The sequence below is a fragment of the Thalassophryne amazonica genome, chromosome 22, assembly GCF_902500255.1.
Source record: "Thalassophryne amazonica chromosome 22, fThaAma1.1, whole genome shotgun sequence".
In the NCBI taxonomy this organism is placed as follows: domain Eukaryota; kingdom Metazoa; phylum Chordata; class Actinopteri; order Batrachoidiformes; family Batrachoididae; genus Thalassophryne; species Thalassophryne amazonica.
In genome coordinates, this window is record NC_047124.1 from 8,480,101 (window position 1) to 8,493,221 (window position 13,121).

The 13,121-nt window shown below is 41.8% G+C and overlaps 1 protein-coding gene across 2 annotated transcripts; it reads left to right on the forward strand.

Moving 5' to 3' along the window:
- Positions 1 to 1,307: 1,307 nt before the first annotated feature.
- Positions 1,308 to 12,766, forward strand: mtpn (myotrophin). 2 transcript variants are annotated; one of them, XR_004558756.1, is made up of 5 exons: positions 1,308 to 1,638; positions 5,521 to 5,634; positions 5,903 to 5,986; positions 11,552 to 11,783; positions 12,751 to 12,766. XR_004558756.1 is itself a non-coding variant. In XM_034163724.1 (4 exons), exons 1-4 carry the CDS (start codon positions 1,567 to 1,569, stop codon positions 11,636 to 11,638), a joined length of 357 nt encoding a protein of 118 aa, XP_034019615.1. In that variant the 5' UTR covers positions 1,308 to 1,566; the 3' UTR covers positions 11,639 to 12,672. The 2 variants fall into 2 exon arrangements, 1 of the variants encoding a protein (XP_034019615.1); XM_034163724.1 differs by lacking the exon at positions 12,751 to 12,766 and having other exon boundaries at positions 11,552 to 12,672.
- Positions 12,767 to 13,121: the final 355 nt, after the last annotated feature.

Genomic DNA, 13,121 nt, shown 5'->3' on the forward strand with positions numbered 1-13,121 from the left:
GGCTTCATGTACTCAGCCATTAGAAGCGTATCTGTTTTTGGTGAAAGTGTTGAACTTGTGGAGAAATTCACTTCTTAGCAATGACGTTCATGTCTCTGGGTCATTGGCCTTTGAGATTGAGAGACACCTAGGAAGATCTTATGGAGTCATGAGATCGCTGAACAGAGGTGTTTGGTGATGCAGATGTTTTTGCAGGAGAATGAAGGTCTGTGTTTTGAGGGTCCTGGTACTTACTATATAGTTATGAAACTTGAACGTTAACCAGTGATCTAAGGCAATAACTGGATGTTTTTGGGACTAGGTCTCTTTTGGCGAATCCTTGGGTACCAGTGGAATGACTGTGTCAAACAAGTGGATACTTGGGGAGGCTAAGATAAGAAGTATGACTTCCATTTTGAAGCAGTATCAACTTTGATGTTTTGGCCATGTGGCCCACTTCTCTGTGTATCATCCAGCACATAGGAGTGTTGAGGTCCCCAGGGGCTGGAGAAGACCAAGAGGACGCTAGCACTTCACCTGACTGTGACAGGTTATTTTAGAGAAGTGAGGATGAACCAGTTGTCTGCCTGGATGGTTGCCATGGAGGACCCAAGACAGTTCAGTGGCAACGCATGGCACCAGGGCATGCTCCTACAGTTGACTTGTTTAATCTCTAGGGGACACTGCTTCCAGTAGGGGATGCTCAATCACAAATTGGCTTATTTTACGTTATAAGCTAGGCAGCGGTTGGGCAGGTGGCCAAGCGGTTAAGTGTGCTATCAGTGCAGAAGGTTCCTGGTTCAAACACACCCCTGCCCAATCTCCATGTAAGACGGAGTTGCATCAGGAAGAGCATTTATATGAAGTGTGTACCAAAGCCGCTGTAGTGACCCAGAGTGGGGGGCGGGTTGGGGGGAATAAAACAAGGGAAGCTGTGGACACTTACTTGTTTAGGTAGGGGTTAGCCTAACGAGAGTCTTAAGGCTAACTTGAGCCCATCCTTACATGTGTGGCTGCCAAATATGGAGAAAGTAGAACTCCACTTTCAACCAAAAATGGGACCTCCACTAAGTATAGCCTAAATAACTGTTTGAACCAACAAACACGAAAACAACCCTGCGATGTGGCACGAGTGGAGGCCATATTTATGGTCAAGACTCACTGCAACTAACTACTGCTTCGTTTGTTCAAATAAAAAGTCTTTTTCACTTATTTATACTTAATTTTTTTTCTTTTAAAAGTTAAAGTTCGTCCTTTCAGACCACAATTTGTCAGAATGAGTGTGGGGGGCGGGGGGCGGAAGCTGTTTTAAATATGAACTTCCGGGTATTGACATCGGAAGTATTTCCGTGTTGCAGAAAGGCGGATCGTTTTTTTTGCTGCTTTCCTTTTCAGAACTTATTTTAAGCATTCTGTGTTAGTTATTCGGCTGCAGTTGCCGGTTAATATTCTTCCTTGACTCCACGTTGATTTTGCGACGTTTTATTTCGCCAAACGAAGCTCACGCTGCGACGACAAAGAGTTTTTCCAGCCGTAGCCAGCCCGGCTAGCTCGTTAGCTCCAGAGTGTTCTTTAAAATTCAGGAAGATGGACGATAAAGAGTTGTTGTGGGCTCTGAAGAACGGCGACTTGGACGAGGTCATGCAGCATCTGAAGACGGTAAGATGATACCCAGCGAGCTGTGAGCAATAATTTTCTACGACGGTTTAAGTTTGCTAGCAGGCGTTAGCTGGAGTTTGCTAATTAGTGCGGGTATTTGGATGTATAGGGGCGGGGGGGCAGTAGCGTGGTACACTTTTTTCCAAAACAGCAAAAAAAAAAAATTATAAAATAATAAGGTATCTACATGTCGCGTGGAGTTGGCGTCAGGAAGGACACCTGGTGTAAAAACGTGCCAAAACATGCGGATCCTTATCAGATCTGCTGCAAAAAAAGAGAAGCTGAAAGCATTGTATGCGCTTGTGATTGTTGTCGTGTGTGTGTGTGTTTTTGTTTTTGTTTTTTGTTTTTTTTTTTAAGGAAGCATCGTGTTGGTTCGTATTTGGCAAATTTTAATAATTACACCTTTTTATCTACCTACTAACATTTGGGTTTAAAAATGGACAGATTTCTCCACCAGTGGGCGGAGTTTGTGAGGAAAGCTACAAAACGTCTTAAATATAAACATTTAACACACAACCCCTTAAGCCCTAGAGCCTATTTCACCAAAACCACATACCCATACATTATGATTTATTTCTCAGCTTGTACAAGGTCAAAAATGCAAAAGTTTGGATCAGCTTAAAGACAGGTCCTAGGGGATGTTGTGGATGCAAAAAATTGAACGTAAATAATACTTGGTAGGAGTAAATGAGCCCCCCCCCCCCCACAAAAAATAAACTCTGATTTATGTCTTTATTTGCTTGGTGTTTCAACTGTGGTTAGTTGATATGTGATTGAAGTGGATACTTCTGTAGAGGAGACTTCGCTTGACATTTTGATGTATAATAAGTGCATGTTGGTGTCAGTATTGGTTAGTTATGAGTGTTCAAATGTTCCAAAACAGAGCAAGAGGTTATATGTAGTAATTTTGTTGTGCTCTGTGTTAGGGGTGGAGAAAAAAATCGGTTCTTAAATGCATTGTGATTGAGACAATGGATGATTCTGAATCAATTCACAAAAATTGATTTCAAAAAGGTTAATAGAAGGAATCGCAATGATGTCACACGCCGGGCGGGACCACAGTGGTATGCAGAAAACTCTTATGCAGCCACTGACTGTTTGATGTCAACATTCAAAGCGTGCACTCGGTGATCCATCACACGCTGACAGATCAATGCCGTGCATAAAAAAAAACACATCACATCCAGATGGATGACAGTCTGTTTTAAAGATTTCACTTTGCAAGCATTTAGTCTCAAGGATCGGATGTGGTTTGGTTCAGACTTGTCCAGTACAGGTGGGAGATAGGATCACATGAGCTCACCCTGTGTTTGAACTCCTCACATTAAAAACAAACCTCTTCTGTATTTTTTTTTCTTTTTTCCTTTGGTTTTCTCTGTGCAGCTTCACATTTAGACAAGAAGCTGTGACTGAAATTATTTTGAGGGCTGCAACAGCAATCTGATTTTCATTCTTTTGAAATCATACACAGTTTAACATGCGCAAAAGAGTGATTTTTGCAGACAAGCAGACGGATTTTATTTTTGGGAAGTCGTGTGATCCACACAGGTGTATGTAATCAATGTGCCGGTGTATATCAGATTTTTTTGTTTTGTTTTTGTCAAAGACAAACCGTTTGCTCTTTTTTTTTTTCATCTTTTTTTTTCAACCATGGACGCACACGCAAAACTGCTGCATTTAATGATCCTGTAACACAGTTGATGTGCAGCCTGACGCACGGATGCGCACACCAGCCGGACTGTACATGAGTGTCTTTCTTCTTCTTCTTTTTTTTTTTTTTTTTTTTTTTTTTTTTTTTTTTTTTTTTTTTTTTTTGGACCGCATTTAAAAAGTTCCTCAAAGCCCACAAGATGGGACCAGACAGCAGACAACAACGTCTGCAGCTGCAGGCTAATAATGGCGATCCCTCACATGACCACTGATAAAGTAATTGTACGCCTCCAAAAACATGAAAGCCTTCATGGTCGCCGTCTCCCAGATTTAATTTCTCACAATATCGCTTCAGATCTTCGGGATCCAGAGTTAACACGTCGTCTGAATTCATGCGTTTTCTCACCGCAGCTGTTTAGAGTCTGGAGTTTTGTGCCGACCAGGCTGTGTGCACATGCGCGGGAAAGGCGGAAGTAAACAACAACAGCGATCCCTTCTATTGCAGTGGTTGGAATGTGGCTACTGGCCACCATTGATTTCTACTTTACTTGTCATTGTTGAGCCAGTGACATAGTTTTAAGTATCTGGCTTTTTTACAGCCACTCTGAGATTTTATTCAATACTTCTTATTTAAAGCCATGGATATTGTTACGTTAATTGGCCCGTAAGTATGTGTTGGTAAGTTGTTATTATTATGTTGATCACATGACACCCTAATAGCCCAAATAACCCAAATCTTCCAGAGATACATAAACTAAAAGAATAACTGAAACAAGAAATGTTGGTTGACATGAAAAGTTAGTGTCAAAACAAAAAGTCTTGTTCTCCCGTTGGGGTATCGAACCCCTAGTGTCCCGCATGACAGGTGGGGATATTTACCACTGTACTAACGAGGAGTTAGCTACAAACACAGTCATAGAATACATAATCAATTATGGCAGCTGGTGTAAGCATAGCCCCAAGGTTTAGCGTTAATGGCTGCTATAACTGTAACCACTTCCTTTTAAGTATCCAGCTTTGTTACAGCCGTTCAGAGACTTTATTATGTACTTTTATATAGCTCTTTTACATGCAGCCAGTCTGCTCTGTGTAAGCGTGATCTCGTCAGATCCCACCTGGTTAATACTTGGATGGGGAACCTCTTTAGAAGACCAGGGGCTGTGTGTGTTTCTCCAGGTAAAACGAGTTGCACCAGCAAGGACATCCAGAATAAAACTTTTCAAATCCCAGTGTGGATCTGTCAGTTGTGGTGTCCACCATAGTCCTTTTATATTGGGGTCTTCATTAAACTGATGGAGTCACAGAGTTAGTAAAAAATGTGTCCTATACACTAACTTTAGGGCCCCTTCACACATAGCACAAATAAGTGGGAATCAGGGTGGATCATGGCGAAACAGCCCGAATGAGTGAACCCCGAAATCATCAAGCCAACGTCGGGATGGAGACACGTCGGGCAGATGTGAACAAAACCGTCGCAGCGACCGCCACACAGCTCATCGCTTAGTGTCTGGTTTGCTGTCATGATGACGGCACCTGGGATGGATAATTAACACAGGCATATTTGGCATTGTAATGAAGCTTGATATCATCTGTGTTCCCTTTGGGGCATTGACTGCTCACTTGTGTCGCCGCAAGCCAATGTGCTAGCTAACATCCCCCAGATGGTTTCAGAGACAGTCTTGCAAATTGGGTGATATCAAATAAACAAAACATGGATCTGTGGGAGGATTACAATGGCACGATATCAATAGTGCAAAATTCTATTCATGCATAACCATTAATTATCCCAGAGGGTTTGAGTCAGTGTTTATCCCAAGTCACCAGCTATAAATGCAGTTTATTAGTATAATTCATACACAAGAGGCAACATAAAGCAAGACAAATTGATTGCAAGTTAAACGAAAGCATCAAAGCACACATTAAATATGCATATATACTTAGATGTGGTTAAATGAGTCAATTTGCCCGTCGTGGCAAGTGACCAGTTAATGACCCGTCAAGCCTGGACAAGACCAAAAGAAGTGATCATTTTTGGAAAAAAGTCCCCAAGAAATATGACCCCTGACTCTGGAAAAATAGTAAGTAACTTTTGGGGAAAAAAAAAAACAAGCAAACCAAATGTTTCTTGTAATTTGTGCACTTGTCCACACTGAACACCTGAAGGATTTAATGCTGTATTCCTGCAAAGTCTATTTATATTCCTTTCAATATATTGTTTGTATTTTCCAGAAAGAGGATGTAAACAAGACCCTGAGCAGTGGGAGGGCACCTCTTCACTATGCGGCGGACGGTGGTCACGCAGAAGTACTGAAATACCTTATTAGTCAAGGAGCAGATGTTAATGTAAGAACTTCACAACCCTCTTTGTCGTTGAGTTGGATGTTGTTCAGTTTCTTTTACATACAAGTTGAAGCAAAAATGAGCAGTGTCTGTGTCCATTTTCCCCTCATTGTGCAAATTGAAATGCTTGTTCTTTCAGGAGCATTGTCGGGGGGGGGGTGCTGGCGGCGGCAGGTTCATCAGATGTACCTTCAGTCACTTTACAGGATATTTTGAAGCCTGTACTTAAAAATGTTTTTCCCCTTTTTCCGACTCACTCTTGCTCCTACAGGCCAAAGACAGACACGGGATCACTGCACTGTTTTCAGCCATTTACGAGGGTCACGCAGCGTGTGTCAAGCTTCTCTTAGAAAAGGTTGGTGTTCCTCATTTGACTTGACATGACTTGATGTCGGTAAAGAGATTTGAATGTCACAGGTGTCAGAAAAGTTAGCACAACTAAGCTAGTCTGTTTTCTCACAGTTCTACCAGCATCATATCATCTGATTGATTTTATGTAGGAACTAGATGTTTGTCGCTAGTCCACAAATGTATATAGCAAACTAAAATAGGCTCGAACTTTAGAAATTAAATCACAACTGCCTTGCTGCTTTTAAAAAGAAAATGGCATTCAATATTTTTTTGAAAGCCTTTCAGTCATAAATTCCACTGTTGCAACTGACAGTTACCCCCCACTTTTTTTGCACCGGAGTATTGGGCACATCTGGACAAAATTGTCATCGGGGTGGGATGCAAATTGCACTGTTCTATAAATCGTATTTTTTTTTTTTTTTACGTGCTATCGCTTCATGCAACAAGAAGCAAGATGGATTTCATCGACACATCTATCTATCTATGAAGCAAGAAGCGTCTGTGTGTGGGTATGTGGCTCGCAGTTCTTTGTCAGATCTGCTTCAGCTTTCGGATATGGCTTGTACATAACATGATGATGTGCATTGTTTATGAAAATTTTGGGAATTAATTTTCAGAACCTTTATTTTGAACCTTTATTTGATTAACATTCGTACTTCCAAGATGGCGTGGCTCGCTGATGTTACTGTAGTGCAGCAGATAACCGAAACACTCCTTCAAATGGTGTCACAAGCACCAAATTTGGCACAAATACGCCTTTAGACATTACTCTTTTGTAAAAGCATGTTAGCCACCTAAATTTTCCATATGTGGCCAGGTGGGGATCAATTGAAGAATTACAAAGGGTTTTTTCAGTTTGAGAGCATGATTTAATTTCATTAGTTTTCTTAGATCCTCCTCCTTCTGTTACGGTGATTGGAAACCAGCATAATGGTGCATTATTACTACCAGCACGGTACCTTTTTGTATCGGTGCAGAAGCAGTTTGTCATGTATGTAAACTGTGCCATCCTTTGGCCACAGGGGAGAGTGCAGTATTTCTTTGATCTGTAAGCTTGCTTTGAAATGTAAGTGGCAAAAATAAGTTTAAATTTCAAATCGTCTCACCGCTAACGCATATTCCAAACTGCATCACTTATTTTAAAGTGTGAATGAAAAAGTATTGAAGTAGACACAAATGTCACCATTTTCTGGAGATCACGTCAAACATCTTAAGGTTTACTTTTTTGCTCTAAAACTGTGTGTGTCAGGAGTTATTGTCCACATTACATGGCATGATGGAATGCTGTTTTACGGGAATGGTGATTTTGTGGAAAACAGAGACTAGTTTCTCCAACTGTTCATTTCCTTATTATTAGCATTGGAACTCCAGGTCCTTGCATTTCCATAAATGGAGCTACCACACCGAGGGCCTTGCAACCACAAACCGGCAAATTCTAACAAACGATGGTCCAGCAGTTGGCCGCTGTTGTCAGCAGTCTGTGGTGTTGGCTTGAAAAATAAAGCACAGAAAGCAGTCGGTGCCAGCAGGGATAAAATTACAGTCAGACACTCAGAAAAGTCTTCTGGAGCCTGACCGTATTTGTAGGATCAGCAATTAAAGGACATGTGGCACAGAAATCATAACTTAGATTTAGGCCGATGGTAAACAGGGATTACTTGGTGCACTTCCGTGACCAGTCTCAAAGTATATGGCATTCGAAACAAACAGATATGGAGACTGCCAAAAACAGAGTACTTGTGTTTCCGATAGCATTTGCGTAGCTTTGAGGAAATACTCCAGCACGCTGTTGAATTGAATGTAGCTGCTAAAGTGAAGAACGGAGCCACAGATTAATTGTAAAGTTTACCTCCTAAGTGTGATGTTGTGTTATGACTCGTTTTAAGTGATAACTATTCATTTTGATGCAGCCATTCTCCATTGTGAGAACACTTAGTGTACGTGCACATCCATTAGTTACAAATGCAGTCTGTTATAAACAGTTTCTGTTAGAGGCCCAGCTTTGTGGAGACTTATAAGTGTCGTCATTGATATAACTGAAACATCTAAGAAATGCATCTTTGTGATCAGGCAGCCTGAAAAATAGTTCCGCTTGCACGTTCATGGTGGTAGCTATAATGGGGTTAATACAGCGTGCTGCTGCAGTACAGAGAGCAGACTCCACACACATCAAGATCCAAAATCTGACAGACTGTTTCAAAATAAAATAACAAACCCTAGCAGCTCCACTGACGAGAAGACAATAGACAAGGAAAAAAACTGAATAGTGTATTCACCCACTGGTAGAATGATTTCCAAAATTAAATATGTCAAGTCCACACCACCAAAGAAGTCGCCACACATGGATCATGTGCAGTTGCCAGCTGGAGATTAATGTCCACACCATCAAAGAGGTCCAAAGCTGGCACCGTCATGGATGGCACGCGATCGCCAGCTGAATAACTATATCCAGGGTTCACGCCATTCTCCTGCTGTGGACAGATGTCCTCCATGGTTCCGCTGCATATAAGCCCACCTCTGTGCACAGGGGCACCAGAGCCGCCAGCAGAAGACTATCTCCCAGTGTGGTCCCGATTTAGTGGTTTTTTTTGGCGTGCTCCCACGGCAGCTCCACCATCAGCTCCTGACAATCTTGATTCTGGCATGTTTGATAGAGTCCATTATTTCTTGAAAATACTGTAACATATTCTGACTTTTTCCAATGTAAGAAATACATCAGCACCACTAATTATTACCGCATGTGCGTGGATAGATTTACAATCATGAATTCTTTGATGTTGTGTTGCTAAGCGGAATGTTGAATGATGTGCAACATGTCCTTTAAATAAGTTTATTTTCCAACGATTAGTGTTTCCTCCAGGAAGTAGGTGAGTCAAAGCCCCCCCCCCCCCCCCCCCCCCACCCCAAAAAAAAACAAACAAAGCAGAACCTGTTCTCAGGTCAACAGGGATTTATGTTATGATGGAAAGCAAAGATTGGAGTTTGCTGCACGTACAGCTGTGTGCTCATCCAGACTTAACACCCAGCTGCAGCCTCAAGGTCTTCAGTCACCAAGGACCAGATTGCTGAAGATCTATGCCTAAAAGCCCTTTGAAGAAAACAGTCCCAACAGTAACATCACTTATGCTTCTATTTAATGTATGTTGCCTGGCAGCACCTACAGCGCTGCAGTGGACAATATACTGAGCCCACTGAGAAGTCTGAAATCTGACTGTTGGGCGGTCAGTTTGATTCACTAGTGCATCATGGGATCTGCCCCTTGCCCTGTGTTGGCGGGCCGAGCTGTTGGGAATGAATAATGAAAGGCCACTTTACCCTGCCGGTGAGCCCCTCGCCTAACCTGATACAGCAGGAGGGGTGGACGGTTTAATTTGATCTACACGGGGAACAGACACACACATTGTTTGTTTGTTTCTATGAGGAACAGCACACGTGGTTCGTGCATTAGAGCAAATACAGTTCTGTTTTTGTCAGGTCTGTTACTGTTCTGGTGTTTAAATTAAGCATGAGAATTGTAAGTTTGCACTCAGGCTGATGTTCTGCAGTGATGAATGATTAATACTGGGGAGGGGTGCAGTTTTTTTTCCAGTACCGTATGAGATGTGCAGTTTGATGCCACATTGAAATGTGCAAAGACGGAAATGTTGTGGCAAATGAGAGGCGCTGGCCACTGTCGTGATTGCATCATATCTACCCCCCTTGAAATAGCTTATCCTTGGGTTACTGAAAACTTACTGGAGGACTTTGGCTTTACATTGCTGACCCCGTGTCGCCTTGTACAGCTGCACAACCCAGAACGATGATCCACCTCAGAGTGACTGGAGCCACCTGGGTTTCTATTCTTATTCTTCTGCTGCACCAGATAACGTTTGGACAGTGAGGTGTTCACCAGGGGGGTCATTAGTCAAGTCGGAACAACTCATTATTGTAAGTGGTGTCAGAAATATGCCACCGAGCTGGATGCCCCAGTGGTGACAGCTTCCTGAGAGGCAGAGAGGATTATGGGCCAGAGCTGGGAACAAATCAGTAAATGTCCACGGGGAGCTAAAAAAATAAATAATGCGTGGCAGAGCACTGTTGAGGTGCAGGTGTGTGGAAGTGTATCGCCTCGAGAACATGTACAAAATGGGGAAACGGCGAAGATCGAGTCCTGTGGAGTCGCTACGAGGCAGCTTCCCAAACCTGTCCACTATGGTTTTGACAGACCTAGAGAAAAGGGGAGGGGCATCTTCTCCTAGAGTCCCTTTATTCAGATAGTAGCGACATGATGAGCCGGGAAAAAGTCACGTGACTCCCATCTTGGTGCCAAAATGGTGTTTGCTGTTAAATCTATCTGCGTGTAAATTCAGCTTTTTCATTTATTTATTCGCTGCAAATGCCAGGTTGTTGTGCATTTGAGACCACAAATAGACACAACAAGGGCTTCAAGATGTACACATTCCCTTCAGATTCCAACAGAAGAAAAAATTTGGAAAGCCGTGTGAGATGGAAGCAACTTCATTGTCAAAGCTTTAAATATATTTATTGTTCAGTCCCGTGTACAGTAAAGCGCACCTAAACTGTCATCATATAAACCACATTCACAGTCACCGGACAAAAAAGTCCCAATGTTTTTGTATTGTTTTCTGTGTAATAAAACTGTATATAACTGATTTTTTTATATATTATATATATATAACTGTTTTTTGCTCACATCGGATAAAATGTCCCATCTGATCGCATTGTATTTCTATTTAAAAAACCCCGAGCATGTGTGACCGGAGTCATTTCCGTGATTAAAAGCCAGACTGTTTTTTTTTTTTTCCACACTGTGCTCAGACTCGGACCCGCAGTCTGGACACGCACCTGTTAAATCAGACAGCGAAAAGGCTGCGATTTAACACTTTTCTGCTTTCACTCTTTCCTCTCTCATTTCATAGTTTTTGCAGTGCGTGTGTTGATTACATTTCGGGATCACATACATTTGGCAGAACAGTCCGCAACTTTACAACACAGTCTGAAAAGAGGAAGTCAGCTTACCTTTGAATTGAAGGTGATGATTGGAGAAAGAAAAGCTTGTTGAGGGTCAATTAAGCCAGAATGAAGCATAATCCAGCAACGGAGAACTTAAAAACTGTCAGGCACGTCATTGCATGACAGTTACAGAGCTGCAGAAGCAGAAATCAAGCTTTAATTAATTAAATAAATCATCACAATTTGTAAATTTGATAGCTTATCTATTTTTATATTTATTTGATAGATGAGTGCAGTGGCTAGTCACTGCAAGTATAATTACTTTTTTTTTTTTTTTTTTTTTTTTTAAATAATGCTCTGGAACTGGCCCTAGAAAAATTAATTCTTGTTTTCAAACAAACGGTGTGCTGCTGTAGGATTTTTTTTGTGTGTGTGTAGGCTTCACCTGCTTTGGTTTTTATGATGCATTAAGCACCTGGAACAATTAAAATATTAAATGGTGGTTTTTGAACAGCTTTTGCGCTGGAAGCTGTCAGTCGTATCTGGCAACACGTGGGGTTTGGATCTTTCCTCCTGAATGTATTTATTGGTGTATTGTGTGTTTTGTGGTTGACAGGGAGCCGACAAAGACATAAAAGGACCCGACGGTCACAGTGCCTACGATTCCGCTGAGAGCGAGGACATAAAGGCTCTGCTGAAGTGACGCTCCGCGGCGTTTGGCGGCAGCTGAACGGGCAGACGGATGGATGCAGTGCTCCCCCTGACAGAAGATGGACACGCCCCCTTTTACCCCGATCTGTCATCACACTGCTTTTCTGTCTGGTGATTTTTTTTTTTTTTTCTTTAGTGTTTGCCCCCCCCCCTTTTTCACTCGAGTTCTTGGAGTAGATTTGTCTTTTTCTTTTGGTTTCTGTATCCATTTAACACGAGGACTCGTCAGGCGTGTCTCCCCGAGGGATCGAGTGCTGGGACGCAGATCCTGAAACACTGACAAGTCAAGTTGTGTCATGGAAGTAAGCTCAGCGCTGTAACAGTTATTTAATGGAGAATTAATTCATGAATTTAAAAATATTCCAATTTGTGAATGAATACATCAATAGCGTGTGAGAATATTTTTACAACTTCAAAAATACTGTTTTGTCAGAACTTAGTGATACCAGACTGCATGAGGCTCAACTGTGTGCCCTTTATTTTATTAAACGGTCCAAATGTTCCCTACAAACCCCCCAAAATTTGGAAATGTTTGACCTTTTTTATCACTTGCATATCAGTAGGTGTTTTTGAGAGAGATTGTTGCTTCTTCCCTCAGTTGCTGTTCTGGTTCACCACTTTGATGGTGCAATTTAACACTATTGTTGCAATTCTAACAACTGTAGTGCGCACGGCGGGGGGGAGCTTTAGAACTGGTCATGTTTGTCACTCCTGCAGTAAAGGTTCAGACCAAAAATTACTTTTTGTTGCAGCTTCTGTGTATTTTGTGTGGACTAGTAGGGTCAGAGGTGATTTTTTTTTGGGGGGGGGGCGCTTGTGCTGAGCCCCTCCCACTGTGTTGGATTGTTGTTGGCGAGAAGCTCCACCTGTTCCGCTGCATGATATAACTGGTTCAGCTGTTGTGCTACTAACTGGTCTCTGTTCTCTTTTGGCTGCTTTTAGTTGATTGTGCTCTTTTTCGGGGGTGGCAAGTTTGCTGTTGCTTACTTCATGACAAAAAGTCTGTAAAATCCAAATAAAAAAGATGAGAAAAGATAAATTTGTGGCTACATTTTTGAGGATTTTAAACCTTTTTTTTTTTTTACAATTTTTTTTACAATATAGTTGTTTTTTCTCCCCCCCCCCCCCTTATATAAAAAAATAAAATAAATAAAAATATATATATATTTTTTTTTTTTTTTTTTCCTGGCAAAGGTATTTAAGTTCATTTGAAAATTATTAATTAACTGCTGATGAATACCGACCATGTTGACCTGCAGAGAACAAAATGTTAAAGGTCAGGTAGGGTCACTGTCTGGACACCAACGTGGACGGTTAATGTGATGGAGCTGCTGGGACCGCGTGCTTCTACAGGTGGGCCGTAACCACCACTGACTTGACCTCTGACCCTTCAGCATTGGAGATGAGAAGAAATTTATCCCTTTCTCAGTGGTAATTTACATTAGCTTTGGATGAGCTCTGAGTCAGAGCACATG

Bases quoted from the DNA above. Each gene is read 5' to 3' on its own strand.
- mtpn (XM_034163724.1), top strand. From the start codon at position 1,567: ATGGACGATAAAGAGTTGTTGTGGGCTCTGAAGAACGGCGACTTGGAC. The intron at 1,639-5,520 runs GTAAGATGATAC...TGTATTTTCCAG, and splicing joins TCATGCAGCATCTGAAGACG to AAAGAGGATGTAAACAAGAC. The intron at 5,635-5,902 runs GTAAGAACTTCA...TTGCTCCTACAG, and splicing joins GTCAAGGAGCAGATGTTAAT to GCCAAAGACAGACACGGGAT.